The sequence below is a fragment of the Cheilinus undulatus genome, linkage group 17 (assembly GCF_018320785.1).
Source record: "Cheilinus undulatus linkage group 17, ASM1832078v1, whole genome shotgun sequence".
In the NCBI taxonomy this organism is placed as follows: domain Eukaryota; kingdom Metazoa; phylum Chordata; class Actinopteri; order Labriformes; family Labridae; genus Cheilinus; species Cheilinus undulatus.
In genome coordinates this window covers 16,439,096-16,465,562 of record NC_054881.1, presented here as the reverse complement: position 1 = coordinate 16,465,562, position 26,467 = coordinate 16,439,096, and the positions used below count along the sequence as shown (strand labels likewise).

The 26,467-nt window shown below is 38.2% G+C and overlaps 2 protein-coding genes across 2 annotated transcripts in view; one reads left to right on the top strand and one right to left on the bottom strand.

The window, feature by feature from the left end:
- The window catches only part of aff1 (AF4/FMR2 family, member 1), a 33,202-nt gene extending 25,938 nt beyond the window's left edge, over window positions 1-7,264 (top strand). Inside the window, exon 20 of the mRNA XM_041810749.1 lies at window positions 3,018-7,264. Coding sequence (XP_041666683.1) covers window positions 3,018-3,142 — 125 coding nt within the window. The 3' untranslated portion in view covers window positions 3,143-7,264. The remainder of the gene's footprint in view (window positions 1-3,017) is intronic.
- Window positions 7,265-7,989: 725 nt separating this feature from the next.
- LOC121524679 (macrophage mannose receptor 1) overlaps window positions 7,990-26,467 on the bottom strand; it is a 28,283-nt gene continuing 9,805 nt past the window's right edge. The window contains exons 17-50 of the mRNA XM_041810139.1: window positions 25,742-25,861; window positions 25,517-25,627; window positions 25,403-25,435; window positions 25,182-25,316; window positions 23,651-23,794; window positions 23,387-23,521; window positions 23,101-23,258; window positions 22,853-22,997; window positions 22,402-22,456; window positions 22,141-22,207; window positions 21,922-22,055; window positions 21,735-21,778; window positions 21,423-21,596; window positions 19,447-19,601; window positions 19,195-19,308; window positions 18,958-19,073; window positions 16,970-17,121; window positions 16,684-16,889; window positions 16,382-16,559; window positions 16,061-16,285; window positions 15,440-15,609; window positions 15,272-15,342; window positions 13,366-13,466; window positions 13,122-13,241; window positions 12,727-12,864; window positions 12,500-12,651; window positions 11,940-12,039; window positions 11,619-11,851; window positions 11,187-11,367; window positions 10,384-10,635; window positions 10,112-10,294; window positions 9,244-9,300; window positions 8,533-8,678; window positions 7,990-8,436 (exon numbers count right to left, since the gene is read on the bottom strand). Of these exons, the coding sequence (XP_041666073.1) occupies window positions 8,392-8,436; window positions 8,533-8,678; window positions 9,244-9,300; window positions 10,112-10,294; window positions 10,384-10,635; window positions 11,187-11,367; window positions 11,619-11,851; window positions 11,940-12,039; window positions 12,500-12,651; window positions 12,727-12,864; window positions 13,122-13,241; window positions 13,366-13,466; window positions 15,272-15,342; window positions 15,440-15,609; window positions 16,061-16,285; window positions 16,382-16,559; window positions 16,684-16,889; window positions 16,970-17,121; window positions 18,958-19,073; window positions 19,195-19,308; window positions 19,447-19,601; window positions 21,423-21,596; window positions 21,735-21,778; window positions 21,922-22,055; window positions 22,141-22,207; window positions 22,402-22,456; window positions 22,853-22,997; window positions 23,101-23,258; window positions 23,387-23,521; window positions 23,651-23,794; window positions 25,182-25,316; window positions 25,403-25,435; window positions 25,517-25,627; window positions 25,742-25,861 (4,550 nt within the window). The 3' untranslated portion in view covers window positions 7,990-8,391. The remainder of the gene's footprint in view (window positions 8,437-8,532; window positions 8,679-9,243; window positions 9,301-10,111; window positions 10,295-10,383; window positions 10,636-11,186; window positions 11,368-11,618; window positions 11,852-11,939; window positions 12,040-12,499; window positions 12,652-12,726; window positions 12,865-13,121; window positions 13,242-13,365; window positions 13,467-15,271; window positions 15,343-15,439; window positions 15,610-16,060; window positions 16,286-16,381; window positions 16,560-16,683; window positions 16,890-16,969; window positions 17,122-18,957; window positions 19,074-19,194; window positions 19,309-19,446; window positions 19,602-21,422; window positions 21,597-21,734; window positions 21,779-21,921; window positions 22,056-22,140; window positions 22,208-22,401; window positions 22,457-22,852; window positions 22,998-23,100; window positions 23,259-23,386; window positions 23,522-23,650; window positions 23,795-25,181; window positions 25,317-25,402; window positions 25,436-25,516; window positions 25,628-25,741; window positions 25,862-26,467) is intronic.

Here is a 26,467-nt window from a genome sequence, read left to right as displayed (position 1 = left end):
CTGTTTTTCCTAATATGATGTATCATGTTTACTGATGCTGTTTAATGATATTCATTTTTTATCCACCTGAAAACTAGGGCTGTCAAAAGATTCAAATTATGATTGATCTCAGAATTTCTGAAGTCAATTGTGATTTTTCGCATCCTTTTTGTTGCATTTTAAAATTCAACTATTTTGCATTTAAAATGGTTTTTGTGTCATTTTGGACTTTTGTGCTGTCTTAGGCCGGCCACACACTAGACAATTTTTTAATCTGAAACGATTTTAAAACCATGGGAGACCACAGACTTCAGGACAGTTTCCAAAGATTTTTCATCTTTAATCCTCTGAACGCACACACTAGATGTCTCAGCCAGATTGCCAGATCACTGGAGACCACACACCTGCCGACCTGCCTACGACCTTGCGTGATCACGTGACTTCAGAAAAAAAAACTCTGATGTCCGTCGATACCGTTTTGCTGTCTCTCCACAACAGAGTGTCCTGGCATGCACTACATGCAGCAACAATCATAAAACAAGGGAAAGACTCAGGACGAAATCCGGCTGGAATTAAAGTACCGTTGTGTTTATGGTTGTGAGTGGTGAAAGTAGGCTACAAATGACTTGTCTGGTGACGCTACCCGGTGTGCTCGCTCTCATTGGTTGTTGTGGGTACTCTGTCAGCGGCACTACGACCTAGAATCGTAAATGCCAAACATGTTTGATATTTATGATTCAGGGTTTGGGAGGCTATGACGCAATTTGGAGCAGTAAATTAATTGTGTTGACACCACACACATGCAGACAACTCAGACAAATAATCGTTTGCGACGAGGCTCCAGTTGGTATACGGCCTCACGATCGTCAGGGGAGGCAAATCTTGCCCCAAATCAGGCTTAAAATCCAGTAGTGTGTGGCCGGCCTTAATCCTCAGGCCCTTCCTTTAAAAAAAAAATCACACTTTCTCTCTTAGAGCCCTTTTAGGACATTAGATATATTTAAAAATATTAAACATGAAAGAAAAAAATTTTTTTTGGTCCTTGACCCCAGTCCACATCATGTATAGCAAATGTGAATTAATCTTTATAATTTTAACCCTATAAATGCCAGTTTATTTACATAATGCCACTTTTTAGCTGGTGCACCTGCATAAACAAGTGGGTGCACATGGCTGTACTGTTTACACTCTGATTGGCCTTTTCTTGGTTCCAAAACTTTTATTTATGATGCAGACATGGTTACAAAGGTCATGTTGATGAAAGGGAATTTTTAACCACCTTTTATCTTTTACTTCAAAAGACATTTACATCTGAATGACTGAATTACAGAGGAGTTAACAGGAGTTCTTATTTCTGTTTTGCAATGGCAGCAGAATGAAAATAAGTGGTTTTAATGGTAGTCAGTGTGGCCTAAAAGGGCTCCAGGAGGGAGAGTGTGAGTTTTTTGTTTACACAGGGGAAAATTCTGTCAACACAGTGTGGAAAATGAAATTCATTAAAAAATGAACATCTTTGTCAAATATCATCATCTTAGCATGATAGTTGCCAAAGTGAGAGCAAAAAATACATACATTGGAAAAAGCCTACAAGGGCTCTAGGATGGCCTGAGGGTTAATTGACTTTATGTTCAGATACAAACCTACTTTTGGAGTGGTAGATCAAGAATTATAACATGTATTTAAACATGAAAAACGAACTTGTTGTGGTTTTAAATGAAATGAGAGGCCAGTAAAAAGGTAAATATTTGACAATACAAGGTGCAGATGACTACTTACTTGTCCACTGAGCTGTATTTGAGTTTTTAAAGTAAAATGAGACATTCAGGAACAGTGGTGGATTTATTTTACATCTCTGTGGCTGCACAGAGACACTGACTTGTCTAAGAAAAGTGTCTTGAAGGGAATAGAGCATGCAATTAGTCATGATTAAAAAAGATATTTGCAGGAATTGTGATTCTTAATTTGTTGTGATCACTACTGTTACTCTTGACAGTACTCTTGACATTAAAACATTTTATTCTTTATTGAAAAAATTGTTTGACAGACACTACATTAAACAAGATGTAAGGAGGCAGTGAATATAGCTGTGAAACAGTCATATCAGTAAAAGCAAGAATCTAATCATCTCTCTGTGGAGTAAGTTTGTGATGATGCCCGGTTTTTATACTTTAATATGTTACTAGTAAAATTAAACGATATTGATAGTTGTTTAACACATTGGCATAACAGAGATAATCACAGCCTCCCAATATTGGTCAATTTCTTGTTTGTTTTCTTTCTCACCAAAGATTACAAGCAAACTCATGCACAGTGTCTGAATTGCACCAATTTGTGTTCTCTACTTCACTCATTGGTCAAAAATATGACAGAAGATCTGTAGTTCTTTAAAAGCTTTGTTACTTTTAATACTGGTGATCACTAGAGTAACAGTTTTTATAGTTTTGAAGCCCATCATGTTGGTCCGTGAATATTTTAAGTCATACTTTTAGTCAAAATTAAAACTGGAACAGCCATAGTAACTACAGTCAATACAAAGCATGAAGTTAGATTCACGTTAGGAATGGAGGACCACCTGGTTAATTTGTGGAAACAAAGCAAGTGTTTGTAAAACATGCCCTGTAAAGCATCTTACACACAAACTGAGGAGAGGAGAAGGACCAAAGATGCTACCAGGTTGCTAAAAGCTAGAGTTTGACAGCGGGAGATTTGTGTTTTTTAGTGTGGAGACTGCTTGTTAGTTTGTGGTGTGCTGTACTGATCATCTTGTTCCACACCACACACTACAAGAAAAAACTGTCAATTAGTCATTATTGCTCATCATGTGTGATGTCTCACATTTTCAAAACTGGTTTAGATTTTGAAAATCGTTCAGTGTGTATCATGCTTTTGAAAAATCTTGTGCATCAACTTATTACACTCACTAGTGTGACAATGAGATGTTTAATTCTCCCCATGTGTTTTTACTGTTGATTTAAATTAATGCTAAAATTAATCATTCTATAGTGATTATTTTTCTTACTGTTATTTGAATGTTTCAGGTTTACTGATGGAGCTGGACACGGTCATGGGTCCACTGCGTCTGACATCCAGCATGAGCTCTATGGTGCGGTACACCAGACAGGGGGTTCACTGGCTGCGTCTAGACAGCCTGAAGGTAAAGTGACCAACAAACTGCTGCAGAACACGTGTTGACTCTTCACTCTCTCTCTCTCTACACGTCCACTTCACTTCGGTGAGTCAAACACTGAGCTGGACTCTCCCTCAGAGCGTGTTCTGGCTGTGTCTGTCTATGGATATGAACTCATCTCATCCATAAAAAGGTGAAAACAGATGTCATCTCTCGTGTGTCCTTACAGCTGATCGTTGCACTTGTTTTTCATTACCATGGCCACTTTATTGTTTCTCTCTTTCTCTCTGGCACTTTTATAAACGCGGATTATGTCTGCTGTAATCCAGACATGTCATGTCTTGCACATTATGTTCCCTATATTGGCTTTTACAAGTTGATCCTTTATTATTTAAATGTATTTGAAACTACATCAAGCTTATCACTTTGTTGCTCTATGATTTGGCCTTATCCTGATTTTGGGTTCATGTACTGACACATTTCTTGACTATCAGCATAGCTTTTGTTGTTAATCCTGCTGTCATAACAAGTTTAGAAAGGCTTTTGAGTAGGCAGAAGGCAGGAGAGCTATACATGTAAAACTTAACTCCCTGTTAGACCATTAATTCTAATTTATTTCAGTTCATCTCTCCATAAAACAAGATCTAGTTCTGTTGTTTAATTAAAAAAAATTGGATTCAGGGATTATGTTTTTTTTTCTGATATTCTGTTTGTTCAACACAAATCGGCTACAATCCCGATGAGAATTCAGGTGTTTTTGTAGAGCAGAATTTGCACCATCTAATGTGTCCTTAAATTTTTGCCTGTAGCTCAATCTAAGGCCGTGTTCTTACTGAAAGTGAAATCATCTGTTGTAATCCATTTCGATTAGATTCTGCATTCATGTTTTGATAACACCTGTCTGCACAGATCAGAAAAAAACGACAAAAAACACCGCTTAAACTCCAAGTGACCCTAAATCTCAGAGCAAGAAATTTAAGACAAAATGTTGAGCTGCACGGCAGAAGTCTGTGTCTGCCACTGATGTTGTAGTCCACCTACTCACACTTGGCAGTTTACAGGACAATGAAAATGGTGGCGCTTTCAAGAGTGTGTACTCTGAAACCTGTTGTCAGACATACTAAAGGCAGTTATGTTAATTAACAGCCAAAATGCAACCAAAGATTGACGGTTTTCCTATGACATTGTTGTTGTCTGTGTAGGAATTAGCAGCAAACTGAAAGAGCGTGCAAAGTGCCAGCTATTTATAAAACCAGGATTCACTTATATTCATGCATTTGACCAGAATGCTGCATATGCTTTTCTTTATCATGTTGTAATTTCTGTATAACTTCTGTAACACTGAACAAAAATAAGCCAGGTACCGGGAAAAATTCCAAATATGCCCCTCTGTTTGCTCCCTCAGGATGAAACACACATTGAATATTGAGTAATGATTGTGAATGTAGTGTCTAACAAACAAAGCTGGACACATTTAGATAAAAATTAGTACATGAATCATGAGATAAGAAGACAAAGCAGGCAAGATGTTGGACACTTTTACCTTAAATGGAAGCTGAACAGTTTGCTTTTTATCAATCAGTTAAGAAGTGTGCATGTGTCAGGTGTTGGAGCAGCAAAGGTGTAAATTTATCATTTAAGCCTAAACTGTTCATACCAATGCAGAGAGCTTCTCGGTCTTCTTCCACTGAATGGAACTGAAGCCAGAATAATCCTGCATTAATATATTTCGCTGGTGCCATTGGAGTTGGGACAGGCTCAGAAGGGGAGATGACTGTTTGAACCGTACACCTCCTTTACTAACGGCATTGAACTTGTCAGTAAAACATGGAAGAAATATCTCTTATGCTGGTACAGTCCACAACAGAAAGTACTCTTCAGTTGTTCTAAAGCAGACGTGTTTATTGAAAGTTCAGTGACTGTATTGAGTTGTTATTGCGTCTTCTCTTCCCTTTCCTCCTCTACTGTGCAAATTAGGTTGGCAACACTGCATCTGCCAACAGTTGTAAAACTAAACTACTCATAAAGATGAAATCTGGATGAAAATTTGCATGATGACAATTCACTATCATAGTGGACTCAAAGTTTTAGAAAGAAATTACTGGACATGTATCTTAACTTTTATATTTTGGCTCATTTGTTATCATTGAGGAGGCAGGGGGAAATCCAAATATCCTGTATTTACTCCCAGGAGGGAGTTTCTATGCCTATCAATCTATGATCCGTTGTCTTTCTATAGCTTGCCTGTCGCCACACGCTCCTGTGACATTTTGCCCCACATCTTGTGTACGAGTGTCTGTTGATCATGAATTTCTGACATCTGATGGACTGCTGACTCATGTTTTGGCTCAGGGATGTGGCAGAGGTAACTTGGCTGACAAGTAGCGACTAGAGAGGTTTTATCACTATCATCCTGTTCAAAAAGAGATGTTTGCACTTGTGTTCTCTTGGCAAGACCAAGAAAAGGAGGGATGAATTAGCATTCCTGGCTTTCTTTGGTTTAAGTTGTGGATGTAGTGGTTCACTTTGGCCATTTTTGAGTTACCTTTCAAGTGAAGTGGAGCTTCCACAGTCTTTAAACAAATCTGAAACTACAGTCGTGTTTTCTTTATTTGTTTTTGCTCCAGTAAGCTGCTCTCCTCGGTTACAGACACTTTAGTTGAGCAGCAAAAATGTTCAATAGCAAAACGTTGACTTAATCTGTAAATGGCCAAAAGTATAGCTGACTGAAGTATGCACTTTGTTTTAGTATTAGTAGTAAATTTCAGCGTGTTAATGAACACAAGACAACAAAGTTCCCTTGTGTTTACTCTTTGTTTGCTGTAACTTTGACTCTAAGCAATAAAGCAGTTTTGTTGGCTCACGTTTTTTACTAAGGGTGAATTATTCATACACTGGGGGACACAAATAATAATCAGTATGATGTGGAGTTTAGATTAGCTTTTGGCATGTTCACCTGTATACTGAGTTGCTGTGTCTGTAATAAAAACCATCAAAGGGCTAAATGAGGATCATTAAATGGTCCTAACTTTATTTTCTGACATAAATAACAAAGTGGTACTTTTTAATTAAGTAACAAGTTCACCAGTGCTGTGGCGTCTGAGATTCTTTTTTTTTTCTGCCACAGATGTCTTCACTACACATGAGCTAAATATGGCTTCCAACATTCATGAACAGTGCATTGCCTTCTTTTTTTGTCTTTTCCAACCTGTGGCTTTATTTTCATCATTTTTAACTGTTGGTGCTTAATTTATGAGTTAATCTGCAACAAGTTTACACTTCTTGTCCAAATAATTATTTACTGGAAAAATGTTCAGAAAGATTTTTGAAGGATGCTTTCTTTCTTTTGTGAAAAATGTAAATAATTTGTGTTGCAGTGTACAGAGATGAATAAACACTGGAAAATAATGTCTTGTTGTGTACTGTTTTTGAATTTTTCTAAAACAAACTTAACAGTAAATCACAGTCAGCTTTTATAAACAGAAATGTTTCAAGTTTCTGTAAACATTATAAAACCACGGCCATGTTTACATGGAAACATGCCACTCAAAATGAATTCAATTTTTTTGTTTTTTAGTCTCAAAAAAATTTTGCGGTCAGACGGTAATGTTTTGATGACAGATGCTCATAAATGGCAAAAATGCTCTAGCACTAAGGCAAGGCCAGTAGATGGCAGAATGACTTTGCAATGAAACAATACGCATATCTGCGTCCTTCCAATAGTTCCTATCTGCAGACACAGGCAGCAGCTCCAGGACCAAAGTTTCAGGACTGCAGGACTAGGACCCCCTTTTTTCGTGACTGCGCCACCCAGCAAAGTCAATGAGCATTGCAGTTAAACAAGTTGCCAAGGGTTGCATGCTGGGCAATCTGTAATCACCATATTTAGTTCATAATCAGGTAAAACAAAAATATTAGATTAAGGCAGATATTTAAAAAGGTTCAGGAGGCAGGACATACTCAAGATTATATGAATCTGAAAGCCCTATAGCTTGGGATCTATGCAAACTACTTCATGAATGACCTCTTGTAATGACCCCCTTTTAATATCTATTTTGTTTTTTATTTTATCTTTACTTTATTAATATTGATGTTTACCTGTTCAGTCCGACAGCCAATAGGAACTGAGTTCTTAAATGTAAACTGTGCCTTGTTTGAAAGTAAAATAAAGATTATTAAAAAGAAAATTGGTCACATCAGAGCCTTTTGTTTACTGCGCATCTGACCCACAGACTGTAAAGTACAAGGCAGACCCGTTCTAATGCCCAGAAAGGTGAGGTTCAACCATACAAAAATGACTAACGCAAATTCTTTTGTGTGGATAGATGATGAGGGAGGGTTGCTTCTCCACATTACTGGGTCACAACTGGTGGGACTGCACTCAAAAGTGGGTCATGGAGCTGTCTCCAGTGGGCTGCAAATGTGTACTGGGGGAGAAAAAAAGTTAAAATGCCTATAAAGTGCTTTAACTGTTTTTAATAGTAGAAAGGGAACAAAAATAGTGCATGCCAGAATTTTTTTTTTTCTGAATATTGAAGAGTTTTCTTTGTAACTTTCCCAGAAATCTTTAAGGAGTTTCCGCTGTAATTTTTTGGGGAAAGTAATTTTCCTTTGATTTTGGGGAGTTTTCTGTTGGCATTTTCCTAAAAATCTATAAAGAAAATTCTCAGAGAGAGGAAATTGTAATGTTTTTAATGTTAATTTAAATGTTAATTCAAATGTTTCTTTAAATAAATCTGGTAAAAAAAAAAAAAAAAAAAAAAAACATCAGAAATTTGGGTAGCAATAGCTCTTGAAGGAACTGGTAGTTAGTTGGTCCTGAGGCAGACTGCTAAGACAGAAAATGCCGACTGGGAATGTGTAACAAAAACAGAACTCACAAGTCTGCCATAATTTTTTAGTCCACTAATTTGCACATGACTATTAACTGGAAACATGATGTATGTGTGCTAAAAGTCTCTGGGCTCAGAAGTAACTTTGCATTGCCATTTTACACAACAAAGGAAATAGTTGCATTTTATAAAGTTTACACTTTGGGACATTTTCAGGCATTTGAAATGCCATTATTATGTAGACGAACAGCCAAAACACAACAAAACATTACTGTTTTCAGTTGAAATCAAGGCTTTAGGCTTTAACATCATTTATTTAATTTGTATATCACAGTATATACAATAGATAAGAATTTTGTAGAACCTCTGAGGCTGTAAAAACTACAATATCACTGATTCTTTAAAAAAAAAAAACATTAAATTTGAAGAACTGTACAAAACTTGAGTGATGCTTTACGTGTCTGATTCTCCTGCAAAGTTTGGGTTGGTGAAGGCGGGCTGTAAGACAAAAGAATTCAACATCTTAGTATCTATGTTCCCATTAAAACAGCACTGGGAATATATGCGAATATATCAGGCTAATCAATAACTTACCACATCAACATGACTGGATGCTTTAGTTGGCAGACTTACGCTGCTCAGTTTATAACCACGCACGCTAAAGACGTAGTACAAAAGTCCAATAATCAAGGTGAAAACAACAATGGCTCCAATGATGCCACCGGCTATGACTCCTCCATCTGTGCAAAAGAATGGCACAACAAATTTTTAATCCATTTTTCTAAACTTTTAAAAATCCAAACATGTCATTACATCTCAAAACTACTGAAGCCTTAAGCATGTGTCCATAAATATTAATAAACTCTGCTTTTTCCAGTGATGAAAAGTATTTTGGGGTTGTCATTATCACTGGAAAAACCAGCTTTATGACCCTGAGATGATGACATGTACACACATATATACATCAAGACTTTGAGAAAACAAATTTACTTATCAATGCAAAAAGAGTGAATGTGAAATGTATGTCTTTTTTTGGGCGTCTATACAAATCTATATCTTTTTTTGCATCTGTTTGACCTGTTGGCACTAAAATCCCATCAAAGAAGTAATACTTAATTTCTGAGCTTCACTAATGTTGTAACAAAGTTTCATGGCCACACATCAATTAATGACAGCCAGATTTGCAGTATTTAACCACAATAGCTATTGTGCCTGAATTGACATTAATATTTTAGTTCTATCAGGACAGAGATCAATAAAAAAAAAGTTTTAAAAAGAGGTTATTTAGAAATTTGTTGCACTTACTGCTTCCACCGGGGCCATCAGTGGGAAAAACAGGACCGTTTTCATCTGTTGTATAGACTGAAAGAGAATTCTTCAAGTCAGTTAATGAACAAACAGAAATGACTGCAGGATAGAAAGAGAGAGTATGCCTGCTTTGCTGAGCTAAATTCTTAGTTTTCTATGTCACAAAGTCTAACTTGATAAGGACCGGTTCATGTTCAGAGTGACAGCTTTAATTCGGCTACAAAGTGTCAATATTTTTGTGAATTATAACCTAGGAATTATTTTTTGCTGGTATTGTAGATGTTTGATTTAAGGAATATGTTAATGGAAACTTCTGGAATCCTGAAATTAATGAGAGAATGAATTCTCATTCTCATTCTTATCTGATGTAGGATTCTAGCTGCTCGACAGTCCTGGGTCTTCTTTGTTGAATATTTTATTTTATGATTCTCCAAATTTGGTAGAACGTCTGGACTGCAGACAGGCCAATTAAGCTAATTAGTTGCAAAAATGCTCCAGCTGTTTTTCAGTGGTGCCACTTACTTTTCCAGCCTTTTGTTGCCTCATCCCCACTTTTTTTGTAAGATGTGTTGCTGCTATCAAATTCAAAATGAGCTAATATTTTTCATGGAATGGTAAAATGTCTCACTTTCAACATCTTGTTCTTTTGCTAATAAATATGGCTTTGTGAGGTTTGCAAATCATTGCATTCTGATTTTATTTACACTCTACCCAGCGTCCCAACTTTTTTGAATTAGAGTTGCAAATAGATCGGCCAGGGTTGGTCTGTCAGAAAAACCTAACTCAGCCATTGAAGAAAGGAGATATTAAATATCAGTGTGAATCAATGCTTTTTTTTTAAATATATTTATAAAAACATCCTTACACTGTCGATGTTTGCACACAAAACCTCTCTTTTGCAGACAGTTGTTGTCATTCCAGTGTCCATCTGCATACATCTCCACACAGTTCTCTTCAGCCACTTCTCCGTGGTGAAAGGCTGCATTCGGCTCTCCCTGTGCCCAGTTCAGGAAGCTAACAGACGTCTTGTCCGTCCAGCCCCAGCCGACTGAAGAGTCCAACAAACAAGGCACCAGCTTCAAGGTTAGAGCACAAACTCAAACAGAGAAACATCAGCGTACGTTTTTGTTCACTCACAGTTGTTGTCCCTGGTGAGGCCGATCCAGAGATTGTGGTATTTGGTGTGGTTGAGGTTTCTGATGAACTCCACCTCTGCTCTGCTGTGGATGGACGCCAGATCTCCCCCTCTGATGCTCTGGCAGTAGTGACGGGAGTCCGGCCAAGAGAAGCCCTGCTGCTCGTTGTACACGGTGTAACAGTAGCGGCCGTACGGTATCCAGAATGGCAGACACTTCCCATCACCAGGGGCTGGAGTTGGTGGGGGTTTCTCTGGAAGACAATGAGTTAAATAATTAGCAACCAAGGACATCATTAAGGGGTAAATAGGGGAAGCCCATGATCCAATGTCCTGTCAATCAATTGCAACCAAATTTGATCTCTAACCTAAACTTGCAACGTTTACAAAAGCAGCAAAAACACAAATGTTATTCATTGTTGCTTCAGTACAAATGTTGCCTGTTTCCAAAATGAGAAAAACCTTTTCTAAAAATGGTAAAAGCATTTTTTTAATCAAGTTGACATGGTGGGCTGGTCCATTAGACGTAACCATTAGGCCAGTAATTTTTAACTGTACAGGGCAACTTGAGAACAAATTTAAGAAAAATCATAGGAGGATATTGTTGAATGAAGCCCAGCGTTAGCCAAAAGGTTAGCACTAACACTGCTGATGCATTGCAGAGATGTTGATAGTATTCATTCATATCTTGTCAAGTGACTGTTCAGTAAGTTTTTCAGAAGCCCAGCCCTCCATAAATGGAGCTTTCTTGTAGCATAGGGCTTAAATACACAGTTAAATAATCATGATAAATGATGCTGGATACCCTTGGAAATCTTGCAGATGTAGGGTTTAGTTAGGCTGCACTTGGTGTCGTTCCAGGTCCCGTGGAAGAAGCGTTCACCGTGCATACTGACACAGCCCTCATCCTTTATGTTGCTGGGTTCTCCTGGTCCCCACTGAGTGAAGAACACTGGCCATCCATCTGTCCAAGTGTAAGTGTCACCCTGCAAGACAAAGACATATGAGATAGGGTCTGAGCAAGTCTTAATGGAGTCATCCCATATTCAAAGTTTTGCTAGAATTAACTCAGGCAGAAATTTTAAAAATGACTGACTCAAACCTACAGGTAGGCAGTCTCATAGAGGAGGTGTTCAGCATCATGAAATAACTTGTTTGCTATTTTAGGTATCAGTGCTAACAGTCTACAGGAGTTTTGAACATCTTCACAGAGTTTGTTTCATCCTCATGACAGTACCTTGCGTCTGAGTCCAATCCATGCGTCTCCTTTGCCCTGCAGCACCGCTCCAGCGACAAAGGCCTGGTCGTAGCTCATATCAATGCTGGCCAGATTCCCTTTCTGCTTCTCACACGCTTCCTGAGCTGCATCCCACGTTGCCTCCTCCTCCACCAGCTTGTAGCAGTTTGCGTACCAGGAGATATAACCATCCGGGCAGGGGTTCTTGGTTGGGGGTGGGTCAAAGCTGCTGGCTGATTTGGACACAGTTGAAGAAATGTTTATTAATTATTTTAATAAATGCCGATATGCAAAAGCCAAACAGTTGAGTTTTGTACTGACATTTCTTCCTGTAGCAGACGAAGCTGTGATTCTTATGACAGGCGTCATCGTTCCACCTGCCAGTAACCAGGTGGTTGTGAGTTAATGCCGCACAATGCTCCTGTTGAGAAAGACAAGAAAACCTTTAAATTATCTGCAGACAAATGTGTTTTAAACATGGTGTAAGCAAAAATGACAAAGGTAGTCAAAATGTAAGTATTGTTTAAAACCACACGTTGTAGAAAAGTTGCCACTGCTTAATGTTGTGCTCACAGTTGATTATTTTTGGCTTTCTTTATATAAGTAATGTAACAGAGAGTACAGTCTAGACCCACTCTCTTGTAAAATGTCTTAAGTTATGAATTTGAATTATAGAAATAAAAGATTGATAGACTGATCTCTAGAAAAGAAATGTACAGAAATGTAATAAAACTACACCAATTTCAGACAGAAGAAGAAGTTACCAATATTGGGGGCCAAGGACTCCTATAGTTTCTGTGGTATCAAACAGGTATGGGCATCCATTACTAGATTTGTGTTGATTTTTTAAATTCAACTTTTTTAACAACTGTACTCCTCACCGCTCCTCCCGCATTGTTTGGTTCCTTGTCGTTCCAGTTAGTGTAGCGCACTGAGCTCCCATCAGCCCATGCGTACTGATTCTCCAGCAGCGTATCTGAAAGGCCAATCCACGTGGGGAGCTCCAGGTCTTTCAGGTAACTCGCTACAAAGTCTGGAGGAGAGAGAGGAGGATTGGAATAAAGAAAGCCTGCGATACCTGGTGATTTTTTGTTATTATTAATCTTACCGTTCTCATACTGGGTATCAATAACAGCGAGGTCTCCTCCTTGTTCCTTGCACCAATCTCGAGCTTCGCCCCAGCCAAGTTTAATTTCGTCTTTCTTTCCTTTGAACAAGAAGCACTTACTCCCAAAGCGAAGCCAACCTGGAGGGAGGAAGGTCAAATATTGCATCACGTAATGTAGAAGATTTGAGTAGTATTTTTATGAATATGTTGAAACAATATACATATTTGCACACACTTTGCACTCATGATCACTGCAGAGTTATGATATAACTTGGTATTTATTTTTAAATGGAAAGTGGGAGACTCTAAAGAAGTATAAAAGCATCTGTGTGGAACTTTTGGTTTAAATTTCAGTAAATCATTCTCTTAGAACATCTTAAAAGTGTGTGGGTTACCTTCGGGGCAGTTGCCCTCCCATGGCTGTGTGGGTGGAGGAGGGGTGTGGACGTCTCCAGGGTACTTCTTACAAACGTAACCTGCTACGGCTCGGCCACAGTTGGCATCGTTCCATCCACCTAAACGTGACAAAGTATGATGTTATAAATATCACTGACAACAAGTCTATACATGAAACACTCACAACCGTGAAGCCGATTTACAGTATTTAGACTTTCACATATCTGAAAGGAGTAATCATACCTTGATGTCTGTTCATCTGTACACACTGTTCCTCTCCGTTGGCATTGTTGGGCTCACCTGGACCCCAGTGAGTGTATGTCACAGGGGAGAAATCCACCCACCTGTACAGATAAAAAGAGAAATCTCAGAATAAAAACAAAATAATTACATCATGTGTGCAGGGATTTCAACCATGCATGCATCCAACAAGCAATGCTATCAAGCTCAGTTTTATTTTCTAAATTTTCTAAATTGTGTCTGTGTGAGGAAACATCATTAGCTGGTCTCAGTGTGCTATGCTGTTGTTAATTGTAAAAGGCTGACTCCCATTGCAATAACATAGACCACTGATAATCAACTGGCAGCCGAGGGCCCTATCAGCCCCCCCCCCCCCCAAGCTGCCTGTCTGGCCCCCAGAGGATCATTAAATTCAGAAAAGGAGGAAAAGAAAATGTTGTGGTTTTAAGGGCATCTTTTGGCATTAAATGTCTGCAGCTGTCAAATCCACTCCAAAAACAATTAATATTGAAAGAGTTTTAGAATGGCTTAACATTTGACCTGTTTTTACAGAAATTTACTTGTCAGCCATTATTAGTAAATATTTTGAATATATTTTAAAAAATGTGTTAAGACTGATGGAAATGTTGCAAAAATGACGGAGTGGCAAAAGTGGGTGATAAGTGTCAAAGTGGGGTGTGGAGTGGCACAGAGGGTCAAATATGGGAAGGGGAAGTGGTACAAAGGGATTATAGAATGGCAAAAATTGGGTCAGAGAGGCAAAACGGGGTTAAAAGTATAAAAAATGAATTAACACTGGCAATAGTTCGGCAAAAGTATAGCAGGAATAGCCTGGCAAAGTAGTGAAAAGGAGTTTAAAAGTGGCACACGGGGCAATAATTGGCAGGAAAGTGGCTAAAAGGGGTTAAAGAGTGACAAAATGGGTGAGAAGTGGCATATCTTGATTTAAAAGTGACAACAAATGATCAAAATAGGTTAGGAGTGGCAAAAATTGTTGCAGAATTGGCTGAATGAAGTAGAGAAAAGTGGTTGTAAGTGTCAAAAATGAGTTCATATTGGTGCTACATCACAGTTGGGGAGGGCCCATTCTCTGGGATATGAAAGAAAATATATACTGATACAATGATATGTAAATCTGGCCAAAATTTTGATTTAATTTTTGTTAATTTGAAAATCTGGCCCCCAGAGTCTCTGTCAAGACTAAATCTGGCCCTTGTGCAAATGTACTTGATGACCCCTGCCTTAGGCCTTTAGGGGCTGTCTGGTCTGGAACAATGTGTTTCTTTTTTTATTAGCCAAGCATCAATAACTGTGACTTTCACCCTTTTGTCCTCCAGTGGCTGGTAGAGTCTTGTTTTGTTTTGTTTGTTTTTTTTTTTATGGCGGAAAGGGTACGCGTTGAAGGGTTGAGCTCCCCATGTGGCAATAATGTGAAATGCAGACATAAATGTCACATTAGATTCTGTGGCAAAGAAATTCTGAAAACTATTAAAAATTACCTATGACCCAACTGTGGGTCTTGGCCTAGATTTTGGGAATGAGTGATTTAAACTGTTAGTTTTTCATCATTTTTTGGTTCCTTTTTTCAAGGACCATAGCAGTTTTAATAGTTGGCAGAGGTGGGTGTGGTTTAGGCAAGCCCACACATCCCAGGGCAGAAACCATTGCTTAATTGGCAATCTTTTTTTCTATTTCTTTACACAGACTTACATTTCCCTTAACAATTCAAAATATTTTCTGTATTTTTAGCAGAATTTCTCTTTAAAGACACTACAGTGTCTACACTGGCACTACAGTAATTGTCAAAGATCTCAAGTAGGGAAAACATGAAATATACAAAAAACTGAGCCATATATTAAAATCAGATAACATTAAATCTTATATTTTTCCTATTGTGAAAAACACTTACACATATTGTCCACTTGCAATGCCAGACATGGCCATCCCAATCCATGCTGCAGCGACATCACCTGTCCCCACCTACAGGAGCAGTACAAGTCAAAATCTTTCTTTCACTGCTGAACTCCTCAACGTATTTGATGACCGTAAAAGACGTAACAGAGGAAAAAAAACATACCATGCTGTTAACAAATGCCTGTTCTTCTTTGCTGTGGATTGAGACGAGTAAAGCCTTCTCAGCGTAGCAGCGTAGAATTGCAGTGTAGAAGTCGACGATGTCGGTGTCGTTGTAGTAGTAGCACATGTTGTTGTTCTTTCTCCAGCCAGGGTTTGAACCACAATCAGGAGCTAAGTGTGGAGATATGAGAAAAGCAATGAGTTCATTTAAAGCTGGCATGGGGAGGCTTTTGCTGGTTTTGAAACAGACTGCATTTAAAAGTGAAGCTTCAGCATGAGTTATGAAAGCAAACTGGACCATCAATATCAACATTGATCATTTCTATTTTGCTTTTCTTTAGAATGCCTCAAAATCGCTGTAGTGAGCAATGCTGTCTCATATTATATCGGCTCAAATCATCTCATATCGTATCATGTCTTATTGTCTCATATCACATTGTATCATTTCATTTTGTTTAATACCTTATTCTTTCATGTCATATCATATTGTAGCATTGTATCATATCTTATGGTAATCACGTGGAACATATCTTATATTTAGATGTAAAGAGAAATCATGTAGAATATAACAGGGAAAAGGTACAGTCTCAGATCAATCAGAAATGTTCCAGGGACAGTGTACCTGGTTCAGGAGATGGGGGAACTGGGGGCAATATAGGGGTTTGTCCTTTAACAATCTTGCAGATCCAGTCCTGGTGAGCATCACAGTTGAGATCGTTCCACCAGGAGTAGGTCCCATTAGTGGAGCTCACCATCTCCACACACTCCTCACGGCCCTCGTGGTCATTTGGTTCCCCATGGCCCCAGTTTGTGTGGGACAGTGGGGTGCCATCGCTCCAGGAATAGCCTATAGGATCAGAATAGTGTTAGGTTGTCTGTGTGTTATTATCATTGCATCCTAATTCCGCTGGGGTCTACTCTATAGACGACACATTTTACTCACCTCCTTCTAAGGAGTTGTGTTTGAGGCCAATCCACTTGCTGGTTCCTTTAGTGTACGTAGACAGGAACTCCTCCTCCTCCTGAGTGTGGATGCTGACCAGGCTGGCTCCTCTGGAGATGCAGTCTTCGTTTGCTCTCTCCCAGCTCTTCTTTTGGGACCATTTTACATTGTGGAAGAGCTAAAATAACAGTCAGCAAATGATAAATCAGCACCGATCTCTGCAGAGAATCATGGTTTGACTGTATTTAAGATGAATAAACAACAGCTGTCCAGTGAATTGATTAATTTATTGCCCTTTATACCTTAAAACAGTGTCTGAAATGAGGCTGAGACGTCCAGTCAACTGCGCAGCCCTGTGCAGGTGGCGCAGTAGGGGGTTTCGGGGGTGGGGTTATGTCTGGTCTGGGTTTCTCACAGATGAAGGAGTACTTCTCTGTACACGGCTTGTCATCCCAGAAACCTCCAACAGCCCCAGTTGTCATGGCCACACATGAGCCATCCCCATCATCTAGAAACAGAAAGAGCATCACTGTTATCCAATGTATGCTCATCATCCTGAGCAGCTTGTTTGTGGTGCCGGGTCTGTACCTGGCTGATCTCTGTCCCAGTGAGTGAAGGTCAGAGGTAAACCATTGTCCCATATGTAGTCAACTCCTCCACCTTGGCCTGCAGCATGGAGGCCGATCCACCACATGCCGGTCTGTCCAGTCAGTGCCACTGTAAAATGAGCCTGCTCGTAACTGCAGTGAAACACAGAAACACAAGTGAGTAAGCCACTGTAGACAACCAACTTATAAAGGATTCTTAATGCGTCATAAACTAAACAATCACTCACAGATCAATAACATTTATGAGTAAGGTTTGAGGGGCCAGAGTAAAAGTCATGACTCACTGTCCAAAGGTAATTTTAAGCTGCATAATGTTTTTATTAGAGCTAAATGTAAGACCATCAAATGGAAAAATACTAATAATGACATCAAGAACATGTTTAGCATGTTATTTTAGCTCAGTAATGTGCTAACATTTAAATATGTACACTCAAGGTAAGCTCCTAAAAAAGAAATTGAGTGTATCATAAATTATGTTATCAGATTGTGTCATATTGTACCACATCGTATCGTATCGTGTTGTATCATATCGTGTCGTATTGTATCGTACCTTATTGTATTGTATCCTATTTATATCGTATCATATCCTATCCTTTCGCATCATATTGTATTGTATCATATCGTATTGTATCGTATCGTCTCATTGTATCATATCATATCACATTGTATAGGCATTGTAAGGGAGCTACTGATTGTTTTATTCTATATCATACTGTTGATTGTATCATATCTTATCATACTTCATTGTTTTTTGTTCATCCTAACAACATGTTATTAAAATTTTCCCAAAGGAACAGTTATGAGATTTGTATCATATCACATTGTATCAAATTGTATAGTAAAACATTGTATTGCATCCATTCATATCATTGTATATTATGTGTATTTATATTGCTTGTCATTGAAAGAGGTAATTGCTTTTAGAGGAAATTAAATGTACCATATGGTATGGTAGGGTACAGTGTGGTAATTTAAACTCATGTTATTAAGGCTATTAGTTTTCACAGGAAAACTACTGATCATATCGTATTGTACTGTACTGTGTCAAATCTTTTCGTATTGTTTCTTGTCTTATCGTATTGTTTCATTTCATGTTGTGTCTTAGGCTATTGTGTCATGTCTAATAGTATAGACATTCATAAACTATTCGTACAACATTTCATCTAAATAGTTAATTCTACATGAGAACAGTTATCTGGTATTATATCATCTTGTTTCAAATCTTACTACTGTGGTATTACGAACATGTTGAGCATGTGAAGCTCAGTAAAATGCTAACATTTAAACCAGTAGCCAAGGTTTATGCCAATTATTTGCAGCCATTTTAACACAGTTTAGTTTGACCAATAAGGAGTTCTATAAGCCATAGTCAGCCCCTGTAACAGATTTGGACAAACTTTATTGTTGGGGAGAAAAAAACTGCTAATTTAAATTGATAGAGTCTGGAATCTGTGAATATCTGTAAATAAGTTCACACCAATGCATCACCAGATTGATGAGTTGTTTAGTCCACATTGGAGAGAGGTCAACATACAGAGGCATGAATGTACAAAATCAGTTTGACTTTGTTTTCCCATGATAACAAGCATTTTTGGTTGTTGTCTAGTTATCTTCTGTTTTTTATCTTAAGATCTTGAGAAAACAACTTCAATCAAATCTTTATCACCAGAGAAACAACATTGTTATTCCAAGATAACTAGATGATTAAGCAGAGATTTTGAGATTTTCATGGGAGAAAAGCCTAAATTTAAATATATGGGAATATGTCATCCTAGAGCTTCCTCTGCTTTTTACCACAGAGAGGAGTTTTGAGATTTCACATCATTTTAATGACTATAAAAATTTCAACAAGGGGGAATAAAACTTGAAAAAGCACACTATTATTAAAATATTAAATGCAGGTTTTAAATTTTATAGTTATTTTGAAGGTTATGATCTTGAACATCTTTGTCCTCCAGTGTGACTCACATGTCTCCGATGTGCGCCAGGAAGGCGTCCTGATCTTCACAGAATGCCTTAGCTTCAGTCCAGGTCCTTCCGCCCACTTCCATCCAGTAGCAGGCATAACCGTAGGCATCCCAGCCCTGACACATATTACAGAGGTGTGCAGTGGTTTTTAATTAGATGAATTTACATGTTGTATAGGCTATATATCTTTGATCTTTGGTTGAGAAAAAATAACTAATATGGTTGGGTTGGACCAACCTGAGGGCATCCATATGCAGTAGGTTTCACAGAGGGCAGTGGGTAATGAGCTTTGGGCATTTTGCAAATGTAGGTATTAAGTTCTGTGCAGGATACGTCGTTCCATCGCCCAGTCTGAAGCAAAAATGAACGAGTTACAGCCAATGAAGCATGATGTGGGCAGCTTTGGTTCCCATGCATGATGCACTTTGTAGAGCTCTGATAAGATGTATTTTAACTGATGTACAAGACTTTTTTATTCATTGTTCTCACCTGGTGTAACATCTCCACACAGTCCTCACTGAATCCATCGTGGTTGTTTGGTTCCCCTGGAGCCCAGTAGGTAAAAGTGGTCAAGTGTTCATCTGACCAGGTAAACATACCAGGTACAACCAGGTCATTCAGACCGGTCCATACGTCACTGGTGGCTGTGGGGAAAGAAAGCAAGAAAAAAATGATGTTTTGTTAAGCTTCATGTGTAATCTTTTTCATAACTTTTTCTTTCATTTATGTTGTGTTTTTAAGGGGACATGCTACATCAACTACTGCCCAATATTTCTTGTTTGTAGTTGTCATTGGTGAGCTCTTCTTGGTTTACATGTGGACTTCTGTTTGTCTCTGTTGTTTTTATTTAATGGCTCTCCTGTGGTGTAAGCTCAGTTTGGGTGTCACTGAAATCCAAAATTAATATACTTGAGGATCAATTAAGTGTATCACATCTTATTATAGCTTAACATACCTTATTGTATCTTATCTTAGTACCCTAGTAAATTTTCCCAAGGTAACACTTGAAAATAACATATCGTATCGTATAATTACAATGCATTGCATCTTATGGTAGGGTAACATATTGTGTCATGTCCTTTCTTAGTATCTAATATCATGTCACAGGGTAGGCTATCGCGTAGTATCATGCCAACAAAAGAGTATTGTACTGTATCGTATCAATGGGGAGTATCAAATCACATCATACTGTATCATATTGTATCATGTTGTGTCATTTCGTAGCATATCATGTCCTATTGCATTGCATCAGAGCACATCGTAGTATAGTATCAAATGGAGTGACTCAGGGCTCAATCTTGGGACCACTGCTGTTTATGCTTTATATCAACTGTGTCAGTCAAAATGTGCCAAATGTTGATTTATATGCTGATGACACTGTAATCTATTGCTCCTTTCCTACACAGCATCAAGCTCTCTGTCACTTACAGGAAGCCTTTGATATTGCACAGGACGCTCTTTGTGAGTTAAAATTAGTTCTGAATCCTGACAAAATCAAACTCATGGTGTTTTCAAACTCAAACAAGAAGCCAATGAGCCTTCCTTCTGTCACTACATCTCAGGGTGATGTGATTGAATCTGTATCTTCTTATGAATATCTTGGTTTCTTGATGGATGATTCTTTGACTTTTAATCTTTATATTAAGCAACTTGTAAAGAAATTGACGCTTCGACTGGGCTTTTACCTCAGAAATAAGTCTCATTTTTCTTTTGCTGGAAAGAAAAGGCTTGTTGCAGCCACTTTTCTGCCTTTGATTGACTACAGTGATATTCTGTACATGGATGCATCTTCTCAATGCCTTCAATCTTTGGATACTATGTACCATAGGGCGCTGAGGTTTATAACCAATCTTAAGTCCTTAATACATCATTGTATTCAGCATATTCAGCACAATCTTTGCTCTGTGACTCAGTCACAAAATTTACTTTAGCTATCTGGTCCCAAGGTCCATCTTGAAATGGGAAAAAAAAGGGTTTTAGGTACGCCGCTCCTACAGCCTGGATACAGTATTGTATTCTATTGCATCCTGTACAGTATTTTAGCAGATCCTATCATACCATATTGTATTGTTCAGCATCAAACAGTGTTGTAGGGTACTGTAAAGTTTGGTTTCATCGTATTTTATCATTTCAAACCATACTGGAAGGGAGCTATTGAGTGTATCATATAGTAATATAACATTTCGCACTACTTCGTATCACATCATATTGCATTACAAAGCATCACAGTGTATTCTATTACACTGTATTGGTGTATTATCATTATTGTTGTAATGTATTGTATTATATGGGTTTTTTTTTCATTTTCTTTTGTTCCTCTTCTGAACTTTTTTACATTCACATATCTGATAGCTTTATGGAATTGGCCACATTTTCCATTATTACTGCTACATGCTTGACATGACAACTTACATTGCTTCTTCTTTTTTATCATCAAACAAGCGTATTCAACTTAAATTCCATACCTAAGTACAAGTAGCTTTCCAGCCACATCTGCTCTGTCATTGATAGAATGGATACAAGCTCAGCGCCCATGCTCCTGCAGGTAGTCTGGGCATCTCTCCAAGACTTCTTGTCATCAAAAGGTTTGTAGCAGAACTCTCCAAACTCATACCAGTCGGGCCCTGAACACCTCAGCTCTGTAAGACAGAAGGAAGGACCCCAGAGTCAGTTTATGGTGAATGAAAAAAATATACTTGGATTAAGATAAAACACTAAATCTGTCTGCTCTGATGAAAAAAATATCAATTGAGAGGCCTAGATGAATCTTAACTCACCTCCATCAGCAAAAGTGTAGGAGACAGCATAGTTTCCATCAAATCTGTGAAAAAATAGAACCTTTAAATTAAGGCACTGATAAGTCTGCATAAGAGCCCTTTCTCACACCTCCATGTCTGTGACTTCCTGAATGTGGAAAATTAGGATTGGGCTGAGTAGAGTTTCATTAGTTCTGTTTTTTCTTACTGTTGGGAGACAATGCCATTCCTGGTGGAGCCAGCATAGAAGTCCTGTCCATCCTGTTTCAGCAGAGTACAGTCTCCTCCATTTTCATTGAGTATCACTCCAGCGTGGATGGCTGCAGCACAGGTGTTTGAATCCTGTTAAATGAGACACAAAGAGGAAATTATATTTAGTTTTTGTCAGCAAATGTATTGCAGAGAAACAAAAAAGGTATTTACCTACCCCTCGATAGGTTGAAGTGCCAAACACACGGTAATAACTATCAGCACAGCGGGCTGGACAGTGAACTCTAAAAGACACAAATGCATTAGAGACATGTAATATCTCAATAAAAGCTGATTATGGTACTTAACAAAATACCACAGAGGCTCTGAGCTGACATGCATCCATACATTTTGATTTATATCATTTTCTTGAATGGCTGATTTCTAGTTGTTCGTAAGGTCTGAGATTGAGACTGATATTATCATGTCAGTTACTCACGTAATTTTCTCATTGGCAAAGTTGAAGTTTGGCCAGCTTGCACATGAGATAGCATCTGTTAAGCCACAAGATTTCATTAGTGACCAAAAACAAAATATTATTACAGCAGATGTTAAAGCTCCTGTGGGTAGATTTTAGCACCACCTGTTAACAAAGTGGTATTTGTTTAAGTCAAATATAATACTCACTGCAACTCTTTGCTATGGAAATATAAGTTAAATATGTTTTTGCAGCATGATATAAATCATGTCTGACACCTACACCCCTAGCAGCGGTTTCACACATTAAAAATAACTATACAGAGATAGTCTGTCATGTCAGTGATAGTCTTATTTGCTTTTTTAGGTGATGAAGAGGTATCACTATTAAATTCAGTCTGCTTCGTAACAAAAAAAAATCCCCTCACAGGAGCTTTAAAGTTCAATTTGTGTAGTTTGAGTCACTTTCTTACAGTCTGGTGTGCATCCCAAGACTTCAAAGCGAAGGCCTGCCTGACCGTTGACCTCCAGAGGAAGGATGCGTACATACTGAGCTGCCATAGGTGATCCAATCAGCTGAGTCTCAGGAGTGGTTCTGTCTGTTGCACCCAGGAAAAACTGGAAATAAAAGAGATGTAGTTAAACCCTCATTTAACAAAAAAAAAAAAAAAAAAAAAAAAAAAAAAAGTTTGGATTTTAGTGAGTGTTTCTGCTAACTCACCTCCCCATCGGCAGTGTGGTCAGTCCAGGTTGTGCCATCCGAGCTGTGCTGGATCTTATATTTGGTGACCCAGTAGTCATACTGAGGACAACCCTGGATTACTATTCCTGTGATTTTTCTGGGCTCGCCTAAGTTCACCTGGATCCAGCTTGAAGTTACTGGAAAAAGAATTAAATTCAGTATAAGGTTAAAGTTATGATGCGTATTTAACACATTTTTTTTCACTCCCCCTGTATATATCAGTGAAATATAACTTTAGAGGTGTGATATCTGGGTTGATATATACCACTTCCTGAAGGTCTCCAGCAAGAGTTTCCATTCAGACGAGCTTGGCTGGGAGCGAATCCACTCTTCGAGGAGGAGGCAATGAGCTGAGAGTCTGAGATGTTTCTGTCCTCGATGCCCAGGCCATGCAAACACACTATGAGCAGCCGAATCATAAAAGTCAACATTATCCCAGTGATAGAAAACGTGCATCTTGTAATTCTCATGAAGCATAGGGTGGGTTTATACAAATAAAATCAATCAAAGAAGCAGAAGAAAATCCAACCTTTTTGTTCACAAGTGTAGACAATCTCGAGATATTTAGAAACATCTGGACAGGAGTCGGTCTCAGGTGGGTACACGAAGCAGAAAGGTTTATTGTCACACAACTTTCTGAAGATAGGAAGGACTCCCTCCACGGTGCAGCTTCCTGCAAAACGGGAATTATGTCTAAATGAAGCAAAGATAAATATTCATCTATAGATTTCATAAAGTTAAGGAAGTGGTTATTAACTCTTTAATAAGAAATTATCACCCAAATTTCAATCAATTAAATGTGTTTAAATTAGTTTTATTGTTGCAGTTTGGACCTTAGAAAAATGATGCCAAACTTAGTTTTAAAGTTTCCAAAAAATGCAATCTGATCCTTATTCAATAAACTTAATAAATGCAGTCAATTTAGTGGTGGACAGTAAGAAAGTACATTTACTCAAGTACTGGATTTAAGTATCTCTCACCTTTACTCGAGTACATTCAAAAGACAAATATTGTAATTTTTACTTCCCTTTATCTTCAGGAATGTTCTGGGGTCTCATTTATAACTGATGTGTACGCACAAAACGGGGGCCTGAAGTTAATGTGCACCACTTTTCACACAAAGAATCTGACCTTTGAGTCTGTCTAACTGTCCTTTCACCCACAAGCACCGCAATTTTGGTGTCAGAGAGTTGTTTTTTTTTTTTTACTTCCCTCCATTGCCATCAATCTGTCAGAATGTCCGATTACAACTCTGGTTAGGGTAAAGGTTAGGTACGATGTGAATGTTAAATGCTGACCTGCAAAATCTTATTTCAAAATGTTCACTATAGGCGGCTAAACAGTGTAACAGACAAACACAACTAAAGTAGCTAAAGTTATCCATCTTTGGCAGAACTACTTTTATGTTGGCATATTTGTGTTCTGGCAAATAAAGTCACTTTTGTCCAGGCGGAGGTGGTGTCTCACAGTAGTGGCCTGCAGGAGGGGGCATCTGAGACCGGCAGTTTGCTGCCAGACCCCTCTCAATCCAGCAGGCTCAGACTCAATCAAGAGCAAAAAAATAATCATATTGACACCACACACACTTGACGATTATCTAGTCCTTTAGTGCAGATGCCAGCCTATGGACTTCTACCTGTACATTGCACATCATGGTTAAAAGTACAGCAAATGTCATTAAGATCAGGCAGATCATTTTGTGGTGCTGTTGATGGCTACAGCAGATAAGGATGACCATTCTCCATTTGAGCACAAAAGGTCATATCTTGCTCATGTTTAAAGTTTTTTTCCTGCACAGAAACTTCACAAACTATCAGGTGCTTAAAAAGAAAAAGGATCTTGGGATTTTTTAAGGCATCATAAATACTTAAGTATGTTTTTAAGCAAATACCCTTGTAACTAAAAAAAATGTGTAAAATGTAAAATATTGTGCAGCTTTCACTTGTATTGGATTAATATTTGACCAGCAGTAACTTTACTTTGACTCAAGTGAAAAAGCTTGAACTTTATCCACCACCAAAGCAACTCAAGCCTCATTTTTCACTTTTAATATGCTGTACCTGTTCCCCCACCCAGAAACGGGCAGATTTCAGCGCTCTGCCGTCCATAGAAAGCAGACTTTATGTTGATGACGCTTTCCTGAGGACAGTGAAGAACAGCTGTAGAGCCGTCGCACACCAGAGCTGTCATATAACCTGCAGCAGGAAACAAATGAATGCACTGGTTTTGTTCTGTCATTTGATGACTGAGATTTGTTAAAGAAATAGCTCTGTAATGTTACCATCATGAGGTGGGGGAGGCTCGGGAGTTTCTCCTGAAAAAGATCACATGTGTAACTAACATCGTCAACACTTAAACTGGCATTTAAATCTTTTAGTAAGGTCAGATTTGTCACCTTTCCGCTTGCAGACGTATCCTCTCTTGTACTCACAGTTGTCATCATTCCAGTAGCCGTTGTTGATGAGTATAGAGAGACAGTCTTCACCGTAATAGTCATCAGGGTTACCTTGAAGAAAGAGAACAAGAAAGGGAATTTAGTCAGCATTTTGGTAAGATATAAATCTACTTTTAAATGTTTTCCAAGAGAAATCATGTGGAATACATTTAAATTTATATTCACCTGCATTCCAGCGAATATATCTGAAAGGAGAGCCATCACTCCACTCCCAGCCGCCCTCAGTGACTGAGTCATGACCGCCCATCCACAGAGCGATCCCTGTTGGACTCAGCTGGATCACACCTAATGCAAAAACATGCACAGTTTAATCCAAAGAAAAAACACTCAGTTTATGTAGACCAAAACACAAATTTCTGACTTTTTCAGTTTATTTCCTTGATTTTGTGTTGGTTTAATTAGTTGGTATTTCTCTCGCTTACTTTTCCTTATTGGTAGAACCTTAAGCAGTCTCTTCATCTTGATCATTTTGATAATTTTTAGTATGCATTTTTGTATGATTTACTTATTTTTCTGCCGGTCTAATGTGTTATTTCAGTGTTTCATCTGTTTTGTTAATAGTAAGTCAGGATAAAAATCACTGGCTGCAAAATATATCCTACAAGTACCAATAAAGCCACCTGAACGGAAACCTTTTTTTGAGTAACTTAAAACAAGCAAAAAACTGTAAAATCTGCTTTTTGACCACAATGATATGTCTCTCTAATATCTGAAAGAGGATTAGGGCCAGGGGTGAAGGAAAAAATAATGCTGTGGTCAACGAGAATAAAGTTGAAATGAAGAGAAAAAGTAGAAATGTCAAGAATAGAGTCACAATTTTGTGAAAAAAAGTAAAAATACAGTCTTTGTATTAAAGTGGAAATGTTGAGAAAATGTCCAAATGTCAAGAAT